Here is a 22840-nt window from a genome sequence, read left to right on the forward strand (position 1 = left end):
CAACGGATTTTCATGCGGTTTTTTTTAATAGATAGTGATTCAAGAGGAAGTTTTATGTGTATTATACATGCACAAAATAGTAGAGAAACACTGACAATTTTAGAGGTTTCTAATGTGATGTCGTAAATAAACACATTTTTTGCGCTTATATTGCAAACGGTGGCTTAACCCTACAAGATAAATCAAAATAATGTAGTACAGTATTATACACCTTAAAAAGGTCTACAAAAATGTCTACAGGTCTATAAAACAATTTTGACTATCAATAAGCAAGTATAAAACTTCTATATTGAATAAATATTTTTGACTTTTACTTGATTTTGATTCTTTCGGGTGCACTACCACTTTCGTCTAAGCAGATGTTGGAATAACTTCCAACTGGAATAAACTGGTATGCATCTACTTAGACCTTTATATTTATAAATATTATGTATGTCTGTACGTGACATACGTACTGAACTCCTTTTATGTTTTTTTTGTATTAATTAGCGCTGCGATCAAGTACAAAAAAAATTTTATTATTCTTCTAAGCATTTCTTAATCCTTACAAAGTTCGGACATGGTAGTTTTAAAGACAATATATTTAAGTAGATATTTTTAATTAAATTTTCGAACCCAAGGCTGCAAATATGGTAATTTAAAGGTTCAATTCGCAAATATTTATTCATTTGTGATAATTATAATTGTATTCACTTTTAAATTAAATGAAACGTGACACAGTTTAAGAAATAGGGTTTGACTTATTGGACTGTTTTTTTCCTTAATAGTGTCCATTTAAATTTGAAGAAAAATTTGGTGCCCACTGCTGTATTCATAAAACATCGGACAAAGTATTGTAGTACATATTTAATTTATTGTATGAAGGTACTTACGGGTTCTCATTAAAAAAAAATTAAATCTTGAAGTATGATGACAATTTTTAAGAACAGACAAAACTATATTTACAAAAATAATAATATATCTACTAAATATTATTTTGAATGAATATCATCTTATAATTAGAAATCAGAGGAAATAAAACACATTACTCTTAAATATAGAATAAGTATATTGAATAATTAAATAATGTTACTTCAAATATTTTGCCAAAAAAGACTTAGATGTATCCGTAAAAGTAATCATTAAAATTATCTAGAGGTCAAAATATTTTAGTTTGAGTAAAAACATACAGTAAACGTTAGATATTGCAAATAGGAAATATACCAATTGTTCTGTAACGCACACGTTGTGGTTCCACATGCAACCGCAAGCCATTCAACACGAACCTGTCATCACAAAGTGTTCAGAACGAGAAAACATTGTTTGCATATAAAGCGACAACATGCGGGGAAGAGTCGACGCTGTTAAACCAGAAATAGTGCATAACAGTCTATCAATTTACTAATAATAATAACTTTATTATTACAACCATTTGCGACAACGGAGCACTAGTGCTTATAATTTAATAATCATATAAAATGTATGGGCACTCCTATACTTAAGCAGGATGTCAGAAAACAACGGATGGTTCATCATGGTTCCAAAGTAATATTGCGTTATTTAAATACGAGCAAAACTACTGTTTACAGACATCCCGATGATATTAATTAAGACTTCGTTTGACTATTTCGCCGGGTGTTCTTGTCAGTCTTTATTCTAGCAAGAGTGACATGGAGGCCAGTATTACTCATATATTTAAACAAGAATATTTTAAAATCACGGATATAGTTTCGTAGCCGCTGTACCTCTGTCACGATTGCGAATGAAAACATGCGATATGGACGATACAATACTATATATATTATAAACGTATTACGTACACTAATAAGTAGCCATTCCAATCGTAATGGTTACACTTTTAATAGGCGGACAACACACTTACAAAGTGTATAATAAAACTACAATCCAGATGTATAAAATTATACATAATCGAGATCAAGCATGCGCGTCCTACTGTTTATATTCGACTCCGACTGTGATGTGACGTAGGTAAATTACTAAATATCAAACGCTTCGAGTTAATTTCTTAGTCGACTAGATATTTTATACATCTGGGTATGACTATGTAACCAGAGAAGTAGTGTTTAATGTATCTAAATTATAATATGATAAATCGAGAGGCCCATGTGTATACATAGAAAGACATATTGTGGAACAGACATACAAGTAATACAGACTGCAGAAGGAAGCATTCATTTCATTCATTTGCGTGTTACGTGATCAATTCAATTACTTTGTTCAATTACTGTATGTCAAATCCAATGCCATTCATGCTTATGATTAGTTATGATTCTAGGTATCTAATATTACTACATTGAGATAATAAACTTATACTTTCGAACACTGGAAGATAACTGCATTAGAATATAATGAAACCAATGAATTGCACGTAAACTCGCAGAAGTTCAAGTGATATGTAAAATATCAATATTCTGCAAATAAAAGTACCACAACGCTTATGAAATCTTGCAATTTTGCCCGAAACTGGGCTGATTACAACTATGACATGCATTAAACATCTAATTAAAATATGCTCCGTACTAACGTCTTATAATTATGAAACTACGATATACCTCTCATCTTTTTTTTTCAATATTATATAATATGATTAATATAGTGTAAAAATAGTTTCTTGAGACGAATTTACTTCAAACACTTTTTATTCTGAAGATTTGAAATATGTTTTAATGATCTTAAAAATACCAAAAAATGTTAATAATGCATATCGAGCATAGTCACGTATATTTTACTTACGAACTCTAAAGGGTGCAGTAACGCCAATACCGAGACATTAATCGCACCTGTGCAAAGTTTACAAAGATAAAAAACAATATTCACTGGGTTACGAGACTGCAAGATCGATTATCGTGAACCCAACTCTTCGTTAATTCGACGTTGAAATTTTCAAAGGGTTCTCAAAACTGATCAGGCTGCAGCTAATATAACATAGTCGGATTGTTGTTAACGATCTGAAGTCATATCATAAATCCATACTATCTTTGCACAAAAGCCTTAATAATCACACAAATCTTTCCTCGGAGTTCGTCCGTGAAATATAATTAAGAAATATGTAAATGTAAATATATGGCAAATTATCTTATGTACTCTTACATGTATCTTGAGAAAAGGCTGCAAAATAATCATGGACGGCAAGTTACTATGAAGTATTTTTTTTAAGTGTTTAATTTCAAATAGCAACTACACTATATTCAAGAGATCTTTCCATTTGTTCTATATTACTAAAATTTCTTATATTACTTGACTTTACTGAATTATTCGATACGGTGATTATTCAATTTACATAAATCTCAAAGTGCATTATTAACGAGTCGGTAACGGAGACGTATGTGGGATCAATAAGTACTTTATTGCAGCTAGAGAGCTACAGGTTAATATTAAATTATATAAGATATCATCGAACATTTGTCCGATGCGAAGGCCGATTTAGAGGATTATGATAGAAGTCCGTCCAACGGTGACGAAAGTGAATTTATACTAACTAGCATTCTAAAATTTACTACCTACTGAATGCAAAGAACATCCACGCGTATGAATGCACAAACACCTAATTAATAAAAATATTGAACTAATTCTATTCGACGCTGAGGCCGGCGACAAACCGTGCCATTCCAATGTCTGATAAAAATACAACTCTCACGATACTCGAGTGACGAAGTTAGTAGCCGCAACGACACGTAGACACTTACAGGTTATGATGTTTTACTTAGAGAATACTTCACACATAGACTTAGATAATTTATTAACAACAATATTTCGGTAAATAATTTTATATTAAAATTTTGAATATTTATTTTAAAAAAGTTAAGTTTTGGGATTGATTTTTCTTTTTCTTTTTTAAATTAATCTTGTAATGTCAAACGAAAAAAACAAACATTAAAATAATTACTGTACCAAATATTATTACAACTATAACTTTCGTTAAGTGCCCATTAAATCAACCTGGGACGTCTTGCACGAATTCACAGTACAAAAAGTCTATAAATTTAATCGGAAGGAGAGCGTGACACACACTAAAAAAGTTCGCAATTTCTGTACCCTTTGCACGCTCACTTTAAAAATCACACCCTGTCCATACGTTCTATTGTACCACTAGTGCGAACTTATACAAGACTATATAAGTAAACGCATATTTATATCGAGTCAAGATATTAGATAGACCATTAATATATATAAATATATACATCGGCTTCGTGTGTAGCGTTGGAAGAACCTGCGATTTTATATAATATTAGCAAAATTACCAATCCGAAAATATTACAGAGGGCACAGATCTTATTCAGATTCAATTGATACTTTTAAGAACCCAGTGCCTTGATATATGGAATAATAAAATGATACTAGGCACAAGACCAACAGGCACTAGAGCCCTTTAGCTATTTACCGGATCTTGTCCGTAAAACTCTATGTACGATCTAAATTGACAGCCTACAATAAACTGAAGATTAAATTGAATTTAATTAATTTACTGAAAAACTGAAAATTAAACGCCCGCAATCTTTCTGCAAAAATTCATTGAATTGGACATATTCTTGGTACGTTTTGCATGCACAACCACGATGGCTTTTCTTTGGTGTTGAAGAAGCAGCAGAAACAAATTATTTTATTTAATGGGTGTGTTCGGCGAGCTGCTGAGCACTTTAAAGGATGGTTTGAAAGAATCATTTAAAAAACTCTATATATTGTTTTTTTTTCAATAACATGTATTTCATGTAACTTTGATCTATATTGTAAGTGAAACATTATCGTTACTGAACAAATAATTTTGAAGAACACACAATTCCGCGATCAATACTATCTTAAACTACACAATAAAAAATACCTTCCTCCAATACAAGCTTTCTGATCTGATTAATAATATTCAAAATTACATTTCATCTAGCATCGATTTAAAAATATTTTTCACTTAGTATAGATATAATCTAGATCCACGAATATGCCATGTTAGTTTTAAACAGGAACTTCCGATCCTTAGGACATCATAAATTGATATAACTCTTAAAATGTAAATTTTTTTTTAAATGTAATTTTATAAAATAGTATTATAAGTTTTACTGTATCCACTAAGATGATATTACATAATATTGCTTTCGAAAGTGGAAGATCTCAATGTATCTCCTATGGTCGTAATATATTTTACATTCAAATACGAAACTAGCGACATCGAATGCTAAACCGTTACGAAAGCGGCTGAAAAATTATACAAGACATCGGAATGACGAGTTTAGTCGTCGACTTCTCCACCTAACTCGTAATATAGTTATATTTCAAAAGGCTCTCAAGATGCTACGTTGCTTTACGACAATAATATAATAATACATATAATATAAACTTGTAAATAAAGTTACTCTAGCTAAACGAACTCGCGTTACGTGTATTAACGCAACTCCTTACTTATTAAACGTCCATCAAACTGCAAATTTCGACAAGATTATATCAAAAATAGTGAATCGACGGTTGTCATCTACAATCTGCCTAATAAATCTGTAGTCTAACGACTATTTTAGGTCACTTGAAACGTCTTAGCCAATTTTCGATATAAAATGGACTATGGTAAATTTTGAATTTTTTCATCTTGCCCGTTCTTCAAACAAGGTCATACAACGATTCCCAACCGTGGCACACGACAATATATCAGACATACGTAGAGTATATAATAATGTTAAACAGTTACTGGATGCTATTTTATCGCCATGTTCATATCTTGACTTTTTCTATATTAAAACACGTACGAGTCACATTATCCCTCATAATACATATTTTCACGTCATCTTCAGTCAGATCAATATTAAATAATAAAGATTACAATGCGAACACAATCAGCGATGACCTTAAAACGCTCTCATGTATCTCGGACATTTAATCTAATAAGCTATTATAGACTTTTAACTAAGAAATAAGCGGACAAATTGAAATCGTAATTAATGGGGCTCGCGTCATATTTTTTATATTTAAAAAAATAATGTTGAGCAATTAAATTAAATTAAATTAATTTAAGAAATTTCAATGTTTATCAAAGTGACACCAATATCGACAATATAAAAAAATATATAATTCGCCTAAAATTGTGCTACGGCATAGCCTTAAATGATTCAGATGGACAGTATAATCACTTATATTTTATTTCAATACCTCTCGTACAGTAAAAAACAATATTAAGAGATCTTTTAAGTAGGTATTGAAATAATGTGTCATAAAAAAAAATTAACTAAAAAGTCACTTTACAGGTTCACCGATTCCCTTAAAAATTGACTAGTAAAGTGTATTAAAATATACGGACGAATATTGAAGCGAGCAAAACATATGAAAACATTTTGTGCTATTTCGGACTAAAGAACACAACACACGCAAACATAAAACTTAATTTCTAATAACTGGCTTCGGATAACAGTAATATATTCAGTGAAATAATGAACGAATTAAGCGAATACGAGAAATGTTGCGAGCTCCTTTTTCAAACGATAATTAATTCGCATAACCAGTCTTTTAAAAAAGTATTCGAATTACAACGAAATGTCAAACTACTTTAGACACAACCTTTAAATGAGCTTTACTTTATTTTAGTCGAACATGTTGAAGAATAAAATGGATTATATTAAAAACTTTAAGTAACTTATTTCATATAACTAATGCAGACTTTATCAAGTACTTAAAACATTTAATTAAGGGAAGAAAATTGATTTGAATTATAGATTAAATTGTTTTAAATCAATTGAAGGCTTAATAACAATACTCCGCGCGAACTGTTCTATATGAAACTATAATTTTATTATTGAGGAATATTATAATAATGAAATCGTAAAATCACATCCTAAAATATTTTTTTTTTAAATGTAACTTGCCCTTCAGACACCTCCCGGAGCTAGCAACATTTTATTTTCAATAAGTCCTATATTTTCAATTGCTTAAACTGAGATCGATTCTCTTATCGAGTTTTAATTCAAATTAAACTAAAAGAGGTATTTAAATAGTGGATGCAACCGATAACTTTATAAAGGCGATATTCTTGCTCAGGTATACATATATTTATCGCCAATACCTTGCCGATACACCGATACTTTCGGACTCTAAGTTTATATACGAATCGACACGAGACTAGTTTTCAATTCTTTTTTTCTTTTTTTTTTTCTTTACCGTGTCAACGTAATCTCATTGCAAGGAAATATCTACGATTATAGATCTGTATTCAAAATATTTTTTAAGTTGTTCCAGACAATAATCTCAGATATTTTTAATATCGATTTCGTATCGACAGAAACACATCACGCTGCATCAAAAATAAATTTAAAGGATTGCCGCTCACTATATTCATAATCCAAGTCTGACCACACGAACGGATCGTCTCGATAGTAAATATTTTTATCGGCTATAATACTCTATAATTTTGCTTAACATCGTAATAATTCTTTCGAAAAATTTCACAATTGCGAAGATCGATTTCACTACAACATTTACAAAAAAACATCTGGAAAAAGTTACATTTAATTCCCTCAGATTACAACCATGCGGCAAAGCTGTCGACATCGAATGTACGTAGCGTAAGGCTGCGAGTGAAATCGACCCGGCATCAACATATTACGCGTGACGGATTACGAAGCATCGTGTGCGAGTCGGTTAGAGGGTGTGCAGCTGGTAGACGAGCCGGCAGCGCGGCCAGCGGCGGGAGTGTGACAGTTTGCGCGCGGCGCACCGCATCCTACAAACTATCGGCTGCCGGCGTCATTTGCCGTTCGTCTGCAGCGCCACGTTCAGCTGCGTCCACAGGTCCTTCTTGCACGACTTGGATCTGCGACGGTAACCTTTCGATTAACTCGATGACATTTGCGCTTCGAGGGTCATTTTCGAGGACATATTGAGACATGTATTATTGGTCCGAGAGGATAACGAATGTCAAAACAAATTTAAAAAATGAACAGTAAGCAAATCTCTAGCGGTAAGCGGTCACATCTATACATATACAAATATAGAATTTGTGATTTGACAAGCCCCTACCTATGCTATGAGACTCATATATCTCATGTCACTTGTATTTGCTAGTATGCTGGATCAGTTAGCTCTCATACTGAAACAACAATACAGAATAGCTGGAAACGAGTTACCTCATTTATGAGTTTTCATATTTCGGTTGCCTCGGATCCTTGCACTAATAAAAAAGTACTAAGGATATATATTTTCTCACGCTACGTATAAACCTAGAGAGAGTAAGAGTGAGCTACCGGCGCAGAGTAGAGAGCCACTCCTTGAACTGCGTGTTGCCCTCGGGCGTCAGTTGGAAGGCCGTGCGCGCCGACAGCACGATGCCGACGAACTCCTCGTATTCAACCGCCGTCAGGTGGTACAGCTTCTGATGTATGCATTGTATGTACCTGATAAGCATAATATTTGTCTCGTTACATTAAATCCTCAGTGACGGTAAGTGATCACATGAGAACAGACGATTATATAATTCGTCTCGGAGGTACGTTTCAATGGTCCAACGAGCACTCACATCTGCTGGCACTTGTGCACGAGCGGCGCGAGCGTGCCGCGCAGGTGCTGCATGACGAGGTGGTGCGGGCCGCCGCGCGCCAGCCAGTGCGCCGACTCCACGCACAGCTCGTACAGCACGAAGGGCGACACCACCGAGTTGACTGCGCACACGCAGAACTGGTGCAGGTACTGCGCGCCCAGGCGCTTCGATATGCGCAGCAGCCACTTCACGTGCTCGCCGTACGGCGGGTTTCTGTACATCGTGTGGACTTATCGTTTTACTGAACCCTGGAAGCTTAAAATGTACTTCATCGCTGTCGCGAATGTACCCATATTGTGATTTAACATACCTATATACTATGATTAAATCTTATTACATATACATTATTGTTCATATCTATACTATAAGATTCCAAAACTCAATGTTCGATTTTGAATTGAAGTTATGAGTATTGAACTATCACAGCCCTAATAAATGAACCGATAAAAAACCTCTCCTAATTAAGCAAGCCGTAGGTACATTCGCAGAGGTAACAGGTGCGATGTCTCGACGTGAGTTTCTCATTTCTTAGTACATATATACTATTTATTAAAAAAATAAAGTCATATTCTGTAAGTCTTTCTCGTTTTATATAATAATCAATAACTAATATTTATAATTTAAATTTAACGCGAGTGAATACACAGAGCACACCTTTACATATTAAAAAATAACAAACGATGAAACAAACCTTCCAAATTTATTTTGCGGGCGGTCGTCGTGAACTCGACGTGCCTGAGTCTCCAGAGCTAGCATTCCCACTCGATAGGCGGCTAATAAGCGACGCAGCTGCGCTGGAGGCAACGCCGGCGGCCCTACGCCATTGGCTGTACCGATAGTTCCGCTGACTCCGCTGACGGCACTCACTCCACTGACAGTTGTCACTGTGCCCACTGCGTTCACTCCAGCGCCCACGGCACCGACGGTACTGACCCCAGGTGTAGGCATTTGGACGTGTCCGGCCGACATCGAGACCGGAATAGGTGCGGGATGCTGTTGATAAACTACGTTCTCCTGTAAAATCCAAACATCGTAAATATACTCCATATCATTATAAGATCATAGAGATAAAATACTCAAAAGTTACTATAATGTTACAAAAATATATATATATATACAATTAACAAAACCACTAAATGTACCAAATACATCTAATAAAAATATTTTTTATACATTATAGTCATAAAACAATACAATATTCCATTAAATGAGTTCTGACCTCAATCAACTACTATGCTAAAAAAATTCATATATTGAGTAATATACTTAATGTCGTTAATACACAACTCAAATATATTTCTAATTAACAAAAAAAGCGTTAAGTAATTTTTCGTTGACAACAAGCGGATAGAATGAGACACATCGAAGTTGTCCATATGTTACTTATTATTTCGGCATACTACCCTGGCCGTCTATGCCGATTCCAGGGCACACGAGAATATGGGGTCCTGTCGGAAACTAACAAAAATGAAGAAAAAATCATAGATGATTTTTTTTACGAGTCCCATTACTTTTAAATGTCTTAAAATATAGTTTAATAAATAATAATTACTAAAATAAATATAATATAAGCGAATATATCGGCCTCTCGAAGCCCCGTGACAATGGGAACCCTAGTCCTTGGGCCCCGTGTCGGTTTCCAATATAAGCAGCTACAACTTACACTCACATTAACCGTGAGGGACGGCGGGTGCGCCGTGTGCTGCGCGTGCGTCACGTGCTGCGGCAGCGCCGCGTGCTGCGGCAGCGACGCGTGCTGCGGGTGTGCGTGCGTCTGAGCTACGATCCCGCGCACGAAGTACGGCTGTAGGGCGAACTGTGCACCCGGGTGCGCTGTTGCTGTGCTTCCGAACTGCAGCAAATTATATTATTTCCATCAAACGCGTACTACAATTTGTAGCATTTACTATAACATTTCAGTTTAGGTACGTAAAATAGAGGTTACTATGACACTTTTTTAAGCAATTAACTAACAAAGACAGTATGTAACTAAATTGTCACATAGCTTTGCAAGTGCATTATTCGGGGGATAATAATTAGAGCATATTTAAAGTATTTTAACGAGTCTAATTAAAATTTACTCACCTGAGGAGGATGAGTCACTTGCAGCTGGTAGATCGGAGGCGGATAAGGGTGGTAGGCGAAAGGGTAGGGCAGCGGGTAGGGCAGAGGGACAGCCAGCGGAGGTGGTGCGCGATAGGCCGGCTCGTCGAGTACACAGTCTCCCTCCTCGCTGGCCTGGCGCATGTAAAGTTCGTGCCAGTAGCGCGCCACCGTGTATAGCACTTCCGGGTACACGCCACCTCCTGCAAAGAATAATTTTATTATACAGTCGATTCTGTTATAGATATAGAATAGCAATTTGACACGCGTTCATTTAAATCCTTTGATAATTTGAAATATATATCTGGTACCTTGAGTGAAATTATTAAACATCTACTGTAGTGATTTACCTGCGTTGAATATTGGAAAAAAATATCTGAAATTACGCTTCACGTGAGCCATTTAGTAGTTTTGTCTGTATATAATAAACACTTTTTTCGGTAGTCAGTAAGAAAATATTGTAAAGTAGCACGAGTCGATATTGTAATATGAATAGATTTTTTTTAAAACTATTTATTAAATTTTTAACACGTTATTGCGATACACTGTTTTAAACCATTGAATGTCTCACATCAGTTTTCCCTTATTATGTTCTAAACTATCTCTCAAAAGCAGTTAAGCTAATACAAGTTAAACTAAACATGTTTCTTAACATCTAGACCATGGAGATAAATAAGTACTACATACTTATATGATTATACTACTATACTGATTCAGTATAAGCCGACAGCGTCTGCTGTGTACACTTCTAGTTTTCTTTATTTATTCTTTATTATTCTTTATTTATTCATGCGTGGGCATTTCGGAAAGCTAATTTCAGTTCGGTCAACTAATATTTGAATCCCTGTCTAATATATTTATAATTACTAGTCCAATGACAAAATTGTAATGCATTACTGTAATGTATATTTAATGTATTATTAGCTGCTTTGTCTCGAAGAGACTAAAATAGTGAAGAAAGCACTTAGTTGTAAACAAACAATAAAATTATTGGTACATACCAAAGGCGGTCTTATCGCCAAGATAGCGATTTACTTGCCGATCGCCTACCGGATCTAATCTAAACCATTCAGGGAGCCACTCAAATACAAGCGCTTACGAGTCAGTTACATTTACACGTGTATATATATATATGTCAATGATTAGGTCGAGTGTTACCCTTCGCGGCCGCCTCGACGGTGAGACAGGCGCGCTCGAGCATGGCGTCGCCCTGCTCCTTGCACTGCAGCACGGCGCGCTGGATCTCGTTGTAGTTGAGCGCGTGCGCGTGCGGCAACACCGACAGCGCCAGCTCGGCCGCCGCGCGCACCAGGTGCACGTCGCAGCCCGACGACGCCTGCGCGCACACGCGACACTCGTGGTCAGTCAAAATTACATTTCATTGACAAAAATCTATCACTAGTTCGAAAACCTCAGACCTGAGAAGAGGTATTTTTAAACATTTTTTCTTCACAATTTATAGATTTATATCTGACTCGGTTTGGAGATGGTTGGAATGTTGAGAGGAATGTGTGGTGTTACGCGAATGGATAGAGTAAGGAATGAGTACATAAGATGAAGTTCGAAAGTGGCACCGGTAAGCGAGAAGTTATGTGAAATCATTTGAGCATGGATGTGGAGGAATATAGAGGCAGGGGACGACCAAAGAAACGATGAATAGATTGTATGTAAGACGATATGGCTGGAAAGAATCTTACTTGTGAGATGACGTCAGAAAGAGGAGTATAGAAGAAGAAAACATGCTGAGACGACCCCAAATAAAATTGAAATAAGGGCAAGAGGATGATGATCTGACTCGGTTTAAAAAATATATTTTTAGAATAGGTCATGACGTGTATAAACTCAATCTTCGCAAAAGTTATTTAAAAATTACTTTATCTGCTATTCCTGCAGCTTCTGGTGGAGTGAGATGACCCTCCCAGGCATCTATTAGGAACAAAATTGCCGGTGCTCCAATATCCATAGCTTGCCCTAAAATGAAACCATTATGTAAAAAAAAACTCATAACAATTTAAGATTGTTTACAAATTAGTAACAAAACGTTAAACAAACCTGTAATCCAGCTTACATGTGAAGAATAAGTACGACTGAGCCAATTTGCGCTTACACAATTGTGAAGCCCTAAGGCGTATAGACCCAACTGGAATGCCGCCATGTGTAATCCTCTAAACAAATGAAAATTAAAATTTTAAAAAGCCTGCCTAATTTAAGTAAATTGTTAGCTATTTTATTGTATATAAAAAGTAAGAAACATATGTATATATTTAACCAGTATATAATGAATACACTCTTTTAAAAAAACTGGTAAATTTTAGAGAAAATATTTTTAAGCATAATAAATTTACCTATGTGGACCATGATGTTCTCTAGCACAAGATGTTTCTGTGAAAAGGCTTGTACTGGAGGAGCCGCCAGCTTTGAAGAGCACAGATTTAGCCAATTCGAACATAAAATGTGCTGAAGCTTCTGAAGGCTGATTGGGTACCGATGGATACAGTCGTTTACCCTTATATCTGTAATACCACGAATATTATATAAAGCTATTTATTAAATTAGTAAATTTGCGACTTATAGTAATACTATCTGAACCAGCGGCTTTAGCCACGCGAAATTTATAAACTATTACCTATTGCATACAAGCCGTCCCCCGTCCCCCATTTTACCCCCTATAGAGGTGAACTAAATAAAGTAAACTATATCCTTTCCCGGGACTCAACCTATCTCCATAGAAAATTCCTCTAAATCAGTTCAACAGTTTAAGCGTGAAGAGGCACAAGTTACTTTCGTATTTATAACATAGTATAGATACACTGTACCATTTGCTTGTATATACATAACATATACTTAAAGATATCCTTTAATTATGCTACGAGTGTTTAGACAAAATCGATGCTAAACCTCGAGTCCTTGAGCCTGGGCAGCGTCTGGTGCGGCGGCGCGTGCGCCTGGTGCGACGCGTGCGGCGCGGCGGGCGGGGACGGGCCGCCCTCCGACACCGACAGCCGCTCCATGTCGCGCACCAGCGGACACGCAGAAGAAGCCTTTAATAATGACAAAAAAATTATAAAAAAAAACATACGACACATTCCAATTTTTACAAAAAAATTTTGGTAAAATTATAAATGTTATTTTTATATTTTTATAAAACTACTGGTTCTATTATTCATTTAATATTTATGTCGGTTACGAATTGAGCGTGTGCAAAAGAGTGTTTGTTGAATAAAATATCTGTCACTTTTGTTTTTTTTTTGTGATGTAATATTATGCTTGTCATTTGTATATCAAACAATATTATTGATTTTTTTTAATGAAATTGTTACTAAAATACTAAAATTTGTTAAAGCAATAAAATAATATTAATATTCTGTTTAATATGAAATTTCTGACTGTTATTTTTCAAAGGTTTGTTCAATAGCTTATTCCACAGCGCTGCTTCAATGTGTGTTTGGGGAAACACATGGGACAAACTCACTTTCGATACATGTAGTTTTCCTCGTGATATTTTCTTTCACCGCCAAGCACGTGATGAATTATTATTACCACACAAAAAAATCACTGGTTCCATTCGCTTGCCTGAATTTTAACTCACTATCTTTAGTTAAGATTCACGTGTTTTAAGCAACTACCTCAGGTTATTTAAATCCTTTTTACCATTCGGACATAATTCAAAATTATTGCAAAGTTTATATGAAGATAAAACTTAAAATAGCTATTTTCTTACTGATTGTTGTAAGACGGGTGCAGAATGCTGCGCGTGCACAGAATGAACTTGATGGTTATATAGTGCTGTGTCAGTGCGGTAGGCGGCTAGACGCGGGTTGTTTGTGTAATACATGCTAACCATTGGATTCTTCGTTAGTTGATGGATTTCACGGTCCAGTAGCTGAAAATAGTAATAAATAGTATGAACTGATATATCTGCAAGATAAATATTACACACTGTATACTTATAAAAAATTTTACTTATATAACTAATATAATATAATCATACTTATAATAAAATATCAGTAAATTTTCACTTCTTAACTACATTAAAACTTTTTCAAATACCTTGTTCATGATCCTAGCTAGTTTAACGGGATCGTCCTTATAAAATGATAAGAGAGTAATTGCCAGTTCGCCACGTTGTCTTCGTGTTCCCTCGCAAAGCAATGGATGGTCGGCTTCTGACACATTCGCTTTCAGACCTAAAGCTGCTACGGCTGATTCGAAACCTAACATCTCGTCCGATGGTGATCTTGCCTGATAAAAAAAATAGAGCGGGAGATTAGCATTACAAGTGTCAAGCTTAAAATTAGTTTAATAAACGATTTTTCCTTTAGTATAAGATAACATATCAAGCAAGATCTTTTCACTCACGGCGCTCGTGTTTACAATATGTGACTAATATATGAATAAAGACAGCAATAACAATACAAAGTTGATATTTGTTAATACACGCCGATAATTTAATATTGAAGGACGTGTTTTCACGAGTGAACAGACTTATACATGTAATATGCAAAATAACAAAAACAAATGTAAACATACTGGGTGTTTATTCTCTTTATCTGTGGCCGATAGAACGAGGACGTCGAACAAGAAGCTCGCCAATGCAATGGGAAGTAAGGCTGGGCCACGATTTCTGAAAAGAGAAGACAGTTATGCATCATGGGTAAAAGTACAATTACAACATTTGTAAGAAATTACCTGAGAGTTCCATCTCGTAGCTGTTCCGCTTTTTCTCTAGCCAACAGTAGCTGTTCTACTCCAGTTGGGAGTTTTTTCAATAACGCAACGAGTTCCGTCTCCTGATTATTAAGCTTTACTTCTAGTGCTTTCGTACTAGCAGGCGGTCGAGCCATTTCCAGGGCGTATAGTCCAACTCGGAAAGCCAATTCATGATGTTCATTAAACTCTGCTAACACCTGGTATATAATGTTTGCTATTGTCAAAATATAAACATAACTTTTTACGGGATGGATATGAGATCTGTTTAATGTATACGTTGACGACGTTTACCATGATTAAAGTTAGAAAAGTCTATGAAATATCTTTAAGATTATTTTTCTTCAAAATTGGAAAGTGCAATTTGCAATTCTTTTTGCTTATAAGAAAGTACTATTATAAAAATATTTAAGCAAGTTTTTAACATGACATATATTTACTTGCAAATAAAGTGGAATGGAAACCCCATTCATATTGTGGCATTGTTCTTTATATCTTATGTTAAAGAACAGTCTCATTTTAATAGATAAGGCATATTATTCAAAACATTCATTCATTCATTTATAAATGACAAAAAAGTGTAAAAAATATTATATGTTTTATTAGTAATGAGCATACATTTGGAATCGCTTATTTATAGTAAAATGTATATTCCGAACCGTTGTATTTTACTATTTAACTAAAAGTCTCACTGACCGTGCAAAGAAAGGCGCACTTGGCGAGCGTGGCGGAGGCGAGACACGAGAGGCGATGGCTGGCGGCGCAGAGGCGCGGCGAGGGCGCGTGCCGGCGCCGCGCGCGCCGCGCCTCGGCCGCCGCGCTCAGCACCGAGCCCACGCTGGCGCCCACGTTGGCGGCCGCGGCCGAGCTTACCGAGCGAGACACTGTTTTGTGGTTATTTTTAGTCTGTCCTCAGTACTATCGAATTTTATACCTACTGATTTCAGATATAAGCTGGCTTTTGATACTTAAAATGAAAAAATTACACGCGGTCACTAACAGCCGATACGGTTCTTCGTCTAGAAACTCCTAGTCTTACAGAATATATAATATTCTAATAATAGGCCTATAGCTGAAAAAAGACCACAACTGCGGCCTCAATATTAATATACCGAGCACAACATTTTACCGAAGGGTCATATAGCAATGTAACAGCAAGATCATATTCGCTCGAGTTTTTTTACCATTTGTATCGTAGCTACTTATAGCAAGAGAATTTGATTTGCAGTTACTTTATCTATAGTTTAAGAGTATATTTTTTTATTTGGTTTATTTTCTATTTTATTTATCTCTGTTAGCAAAACTCACCGAGAGCGGGTGGGCTCGCGAGTAGTTCGGCAGCCAGGCAAGCACCGAGCGCGCAGGCTTCCCGTGCGTGTCCGTGTGCGTGCAGCCCCTCGGCGCGCGCAAACGACACCTCCCAGCCACAGCCCCAGTTCGCGAACGAGCTCGAGCCTCCGCCATTACGGCTACCGCTTGAATTCTGTTGTAAAAGGAACTCAATTTTATACCAGAATAATAAATATTAATGAATTCTTACTTATTCTCAATCGAATATAGATTGAAGTTTTACTTTTTATGGACGATGCACTTGACTTTGATGAGCCCAAAATTCGACAGAATAACTTACGTGAGTTTGATTGGAGTCGATAGCGACTCGTCTCGCAGCTGTCGCGTCGTAGTAGTAGAGGTTGCAGTCGTCGTCGGACACAGAGTCGTCGTGCGACACGCGCCTCACGGCGTCGTCCGACGACGCGCCGGCGGAGCTCGACTCCTGCGAGTCCGTATCTCCGCCGCTCTGTTGCAGTATTTCCTCTTCGTTCTCGCAGAAGCCTAGTGTGAAGGTAATACGATTTCATAACGTTTATAATGAATATATGACTAAACAAAAGTACACTTATCAATTTAATTTCTCTTTAACAATTTATATTTGTAGCTTACAATAAGACACCTATTTGATATCGGTTTTAATTTATTGATAAAATACGACATTGAAATTTGTGTAAGAAGCAAAGAGATACTAAAGTAAAAAAAAAAAACAAGTTTACTGTTACCTTCAGATGACACGCTGGAATGATTTCCGTCACTTGGGCCAGAATCACGTACTAATACATCGCTCGGCCCTTCACCCGAACCGCGAGCCTGAGATAAAAAGTCATCCCCCTTTATTATATATAGATATCTTATAAATATATTTTTATTACACAATTATAACTTTTATACCTGACTGGAAGGTCCGGGGATGGCCATATCGACTGCTACACGATTGTTTCTATGAAGTAATTTGCGATGTCCAATATGCGAGGGATCCGGATTTGTGAGACGATAACTCAGAGACATCTCATTATTCAACACTGCTTTGGAAGAGTTAACCTGAAATGAATTTACTTATCAGATATAAAAAAGAATCAATCCCTATATATTTTGAATTAAATTAAAAAAAAATCACAAACCTGATGAACGCTATCGTTCTTATCCGTGTGTCGGAAAATAGTGAATGGACTGTGGTAGAGCGGATTGAGATCTTTAGTATAAGTGACGCCGGGTATCTGATAGTCGTCCCACTCGAGGAAACAGGCTTCCATAGCGGGATGGAATCCGGGAAACACTTCGCTCTCACTGATGCCGTTGATGTAGGGCGGGTGCGAGTGCGCGCGCGAGTGCCGCGGGTGCGACGACGACGTGTTTATGTGGTTGTTCCGGTTCTTAGCCACCTGTGTGCGTGCGCACGGGAGCATTTTCCTTTTTATAATCATTTTTAAGGACCTATTTTTATATTGTAATAATTCTAATTTATAATTGAATATACGAGTGATATTAAAGCTTAAGCCATATAACGGAGCAATATAGCGAAAACTTTAACAACATAAGAATTTTATTTGTATTATGTGTTATTGAAAAAAAATTAAATCATTTTTATATAGATAAGTTTTTCGTTTAATTTGCATACAGTAAATTATACTTTCTACCTTCTCTAGAACTTTCGTATGCCACTGGGCAAACTGTTCGTGCAGTGTGTCTCGTTCGTGAGGCGCCAGGCCCGGGTTCAGAGCAGCTAGTCGCCAGAGTATAACCACCTAGGAAAGTATTCAACATTGATTAGAAGAAGTGTTGAATATCAAACAAGTTATGAGTAATTGTATATAAACAACTACTCTCATAGATTCATTAATTTTTAACGAATTAGATGATTGTTTTTTGTAGAGTACTTGCAATTCTTCTAGTAGGCAATTAAATAATATGTTTATAATTACATATTATAAACATATTAATCTACTTAATCTAATACTCATAAAATAACACAGAGCTACGCATACTTTTTGTGATTTAGAAATAAATCACTGCTTATCAAGATTTAAACATTTATAGATTCATATTTTTAGCTGTATTGATTACAAATATCACATCCATAATTAAAGGAAAAGACGATTTTTTTTTTTAAATGTCACACAATTGTTTTTTTTAGAAATAAAGGTCCAAGTCAATAAATAACACTGACCTTTAATTGAGATGACATTGAGAGTTACTAGTAAATAACAAAAAAAAAAACACTCCGAAAAGTATTAAATTATACATTTTGTAACTTGTTAGACATCACAATATTCATTATGACAAATATTTTCTGAAGTTTTCTCTTACGTATAAGCTTCTTAAGAGAAAACTATAAAACTGAATAATCAATCACCCGTGCATAAGATACGAAAGACCATCCATCGAAGAATTTCTTTAATTATACTGTAAAATTACTTAAAAGTTGGTGTAAATAAAAAATATAACAAGTATTATAAATTCTTTATACTTCTATTTTGTTGGTTTAATTTAACGGTACCATTGTTTTATGACGTTTTTTCATGTAGTTGTATTTCATGTAATTTGTATATGATCAATTCATGCATGTCCTTAGATATCGAGATGTAAATAATGTGCTAATAAAAATTTAACAATGATAGTTACGGGTATTCTAATATTATAAGATGGTAAAGGTATATTATTCCTGAGTGCAATGTGATACAGTACACGTACGTACCCGTACGTACACGTACCCGTGCGAAGACGGGGGCGGGTCGCTAATAGGAAATATAACTATGGTGTTAGCGATTCAAAGGTTAATATGTTATGTTATTTATCCGACGCATGTTTACGTAATTAAAAATGATTAGTAGTATTGGAAATATAGACTTAAAAAATATTGTAACAATATTACAATTGATAATAATTCAAATCTATATTTTCGGCTACCATCATAGTCCTCGAGATACACCATATTAATAATAATTTATCGAAAACTCCCCTAATTATCTGATAAATAAATTAAACACTTATGTACATAGTACAATGTTATATATTGGCATGTTTTATAGTTTTAAATGTAATTGATTTTTTTTTAATTATTGAGAAAATTATCGGTACACGCGGTACGTCAATAATTCTATAAAATATATCCACCATATAATAAATATATACAAAAATATATCACACAGAACTCGTAGACATATGAAAATAAAAGTCTATTCGTAGAGCACTCACAAAGTACATATTTACCAGGAATGCATCGATACGCCTTTTTGCCGATACGATACCGATACCGATACCGATACACTTATCGAATTTAAATAAAGGTAAAATAACTGTAAGTAGACATGTTGATTGATTGTTTTTATTAAAAAAATATATTAAAATAAAACGTTACAGACTTGGAATGTGAATATTGGTAATTAAGCTCAGTAATTAAGGTTCATTAATAAGAGTTAGTAACTAAAAAAAACATTCATCAAATTTTTGTTTAAAAAACAAAGTATTATCTCGTTTGCAACGAAAATTACAAAACAAGAGGCGCGTGTACATTACTTTTTTAAAACATGTAATTTGAACAGTATCGTTGTATCGGCCAGAAAAATATCGCCGATACCGATATGTCGGAAAACCTGCTGTATCGCCGATATTAACACATCAGACCTTTAGAAATAAATTATAAGATTCATAGCAATTTTTTTTTTTTATTTATTTGTATTGTCTATTTTTAATTCCCATGGTGCACAAATCATCTAAAGGCATTAGTTTTGTAATGACACTGACCTCGTCGCAGAGCGAGGAGCAGGCGTGCTGCGCGGCAGAGTTGCCCGCGGCGCCGTGCTTGCCGCCGCCCCCCCACGCCACCAGAGCTGCCTTCGTACTGTACCACCAAACTATAATCTGAAAAATATTTTTTTTCATTGAATTATTATTCTGCTGTATAAGTTAATTTTTTATTAAAGTATAAATAAAAAAAGTAAACTATTTCTGTGATAATTTTACCTGTTCACAAGCCATCACTTCCTCAGTTATAATTTCAAGCAAAGGTATGGCATTTCGATCACTTCGTTTAAACATTTCTCGTACAATAGACAACAAATTCCACATTCCCTCAGGTTCTCTCCCTCTGAGTGGCCGCAGTAGTGATGACCATTCAGCGGCAGCTGGAGGGGCACTAGTACTTAGGTAGTTCACATCGCTATAAGACAAGATAGGCATGATTAAAATTCTATTTTTAAAACATTTTCTAGTATATTTACTGAATTAAGATCCCTTTAGACACTGGGGCACAGTGCCAAAAAAAATCTAAAATTGAAAGATTTACCTAAATACTATTGGAGCTGGAACACAGAACTTGACTAATATTTTGTTGATATTATTATGCAATGTTTTTTCGTCCAGAAACCAAGAAGTGAACTCATAAGCCGATGCGCCAGCAGTAGGATCTGGCGCTCCACAAGTTGTGTTTATCTGATTAGGTTGAGCTGACAATAATTCATCTAATATTCTTTGCGCCGTGGGCAAAACTTGACGTGGTAACTCTGATATAAGATATTGTGCAAATTTTTGTAGCTGATCTCTTCGTAATCTCTGTAGTGATTCTGACACTGGTGCTCTTAAGCAGACTTGTGTTGGCTAAATAAAACAAATTAAGTGTCATTAATAAAAACAATTATTCATAAAGTCATTTGGATAATTGAATCATAATAATACATAACAAGAGATGATTCATTGCAGTATAAAATTAATACTTTTGATTTCAAATGAATATTTGAAACTACAACAATACAATTGAATATTTTTTTTTATTTCATAAAAATAATAAACATAGCAAAAACTATTAATTAACTCTTAAAAGTGTAAAATAACAATTCAATTTGCAATAAATGGGCGAGATTTTTTATAACCATAGTAGAAAATTCTATATGAAAATGCTAATTTCAACGACATCCGTACCATATACTAGAGACAAGTCAAATATAAGTTTCATAATAATGTTTTCCTTCACAAATGAGTATGATATTAATAAATAATTATAAACATAAATAAAAATATTGCAGGTTCTGGGTTAGAATTCTTAAGCCACATGTTCTGTTTAATGAGGAATAACAAACCCAAAAAAATAGCCATCTTTTCAATTAACAAATGTAACTTATTATTACATATTAAAAATATACACATTTTATTTTACTTACTAAATGTATTCTGTAAAGGCATACAGCAACAATGTGAGAGCACCAGTGGGCTGATGATGAGCAGGTGCAATTGCAGGAAGAAATCTTTTGTCTGTCAAATGTGACTGCTACATTGTATTGAGCTCTTGTCATACTTAACGTAACAGTTGCAGATAAATGGAAGCCTAATGACAAATTGAAAAATTTTGTTACTGTATTACGAGATATATTGCTTGCAGTATACAAGATTAGAATATTATATTTTCGCCTTGCTTAATCATTTGTTCAAGTATTATATGTACATAAACACCCAAATCAAATACAATAGTAAGAAATGTACTACAAAATAATACTATATATGTTGTATTGTTTTGTGACACACATTTATAGTTTATATCAATTATATTTACAAACAAACAACAAAAGAAAAACAACTTAGGCTAAAACTCCCATAAGTGTTCTTTTTTTGCTTAGTAACACAAAGTAATTTACTTCAAAATTCTATATAGTTGATATAAATAACAAAAAATATGGCATTTTTAAAAACATTGAAATTGGGTATCAGCATTTGGATCTGCTTAAACATAATTAATTAAAAAATAAACTTACCAATCTGTAAAACATCTTTTACAGCTCTGTCCCTGAACAAATGTTCACCTTTCTGAAACTCATCAGCTGATCCATTTGCAAGACAAGAATAAAGACGAATATCATCCTCACTATCAGGAAAACTCCAGAAGGCAATTTGTAGTTGAAGTTGTTCAGGCACGGGTGGATAAACATTTTCAACCAATTCAAAGGGAATATGACAAGCGACACACTTTGCTGCTAATTCACTTAGGCTTGATACAGTTTTTTCTACAAACAAAATATAATTATACATACATATAATATAACATAATATATAATATAATATAACATAATAATAATATAACAACATATAATGTTATGTGTGTAATTGTCTAAATATATTAAAAGATATATGAGACATTAATACTAGAATTTCTATGTCATTTCCAAAAACCAAAAAAAAATATGTTATTAAGATGTTATTTCA

The 22840-nt window shown here is 34.8% G+C and overlaps 1 protein-coding gene across 2 annotated transcripts; it reads right to left on the reverse strand.

Annotated features, from left to right (window-relative positions):
- Positions 1-1030: 1030 nt before the first annotated feature.
- Positions 1031-22623, reverse strand: Dora (Dorado). Of its 2 annotated transcripts, none has more exons than XM_064215439.1 (27): positions 22393-22623; positions 21805-21968; positions 20934-21244; positions 20612-20807; positions 20393-20509; positions 18286-18393; positions 17770-18030; positions 17540-17689; positions 17371-17458; positions 16947-17149; positions 16625-16799; positions 16013-16200; positions 15299-15516; positions 15140-15233; positions 14660-14851; positions 14331-14492; positions 13508-13650; positions 12955-13122; positions 12662-12774; positions 12483-12580; positions 11768-11945; positions 10592-10812; positions 10176-10358; positions 9198-9520; positions 8486-8719; positions 8214-8363; positions 1031-7783 (listed from the first exon to the last, which is right to left on the reverse strand). In XM_064215439.1, the coding sequence occupies exons 2-27, from the start codon at positions 21934-21936 to the stop codon at positions 7717-7719; spliced, it is 4473 nt and encodes a 1490-aa protein (XP_064071509.1). In that variant the 5' UTR covers positions 21937-21968; positions 22393-22623; the 3' UTR covers positions 1031-7716. The 2 variants fall into 2 exon arrangements, with proteins under 2 accessions (XP_064071509.1, XP_064071508.1); XM_064215438.1 differs by having other exon boundaries at positions 10170-10358.
- Between the last annotated feature and the right edge of the window lie 217 nt (positions 22624-22840).

The sequence above is a fragment of the Vanessa tameamea genome, chromosome 7 (assembly GCF_037043105.1).
Source record: "Vanessa tameamea isolate UH-Manoa-2023 chromosome 7, ilVanTame1 primary haplotype, whole genome shotgun sequence".
Taxonomy (NCBI): domain Eukaryota; kingdom Metazoa; phylum Arthropoda; class Insecta; order Lepidoptera; family Nymphalidae; genus Vanessa; species Vanessa tameamea.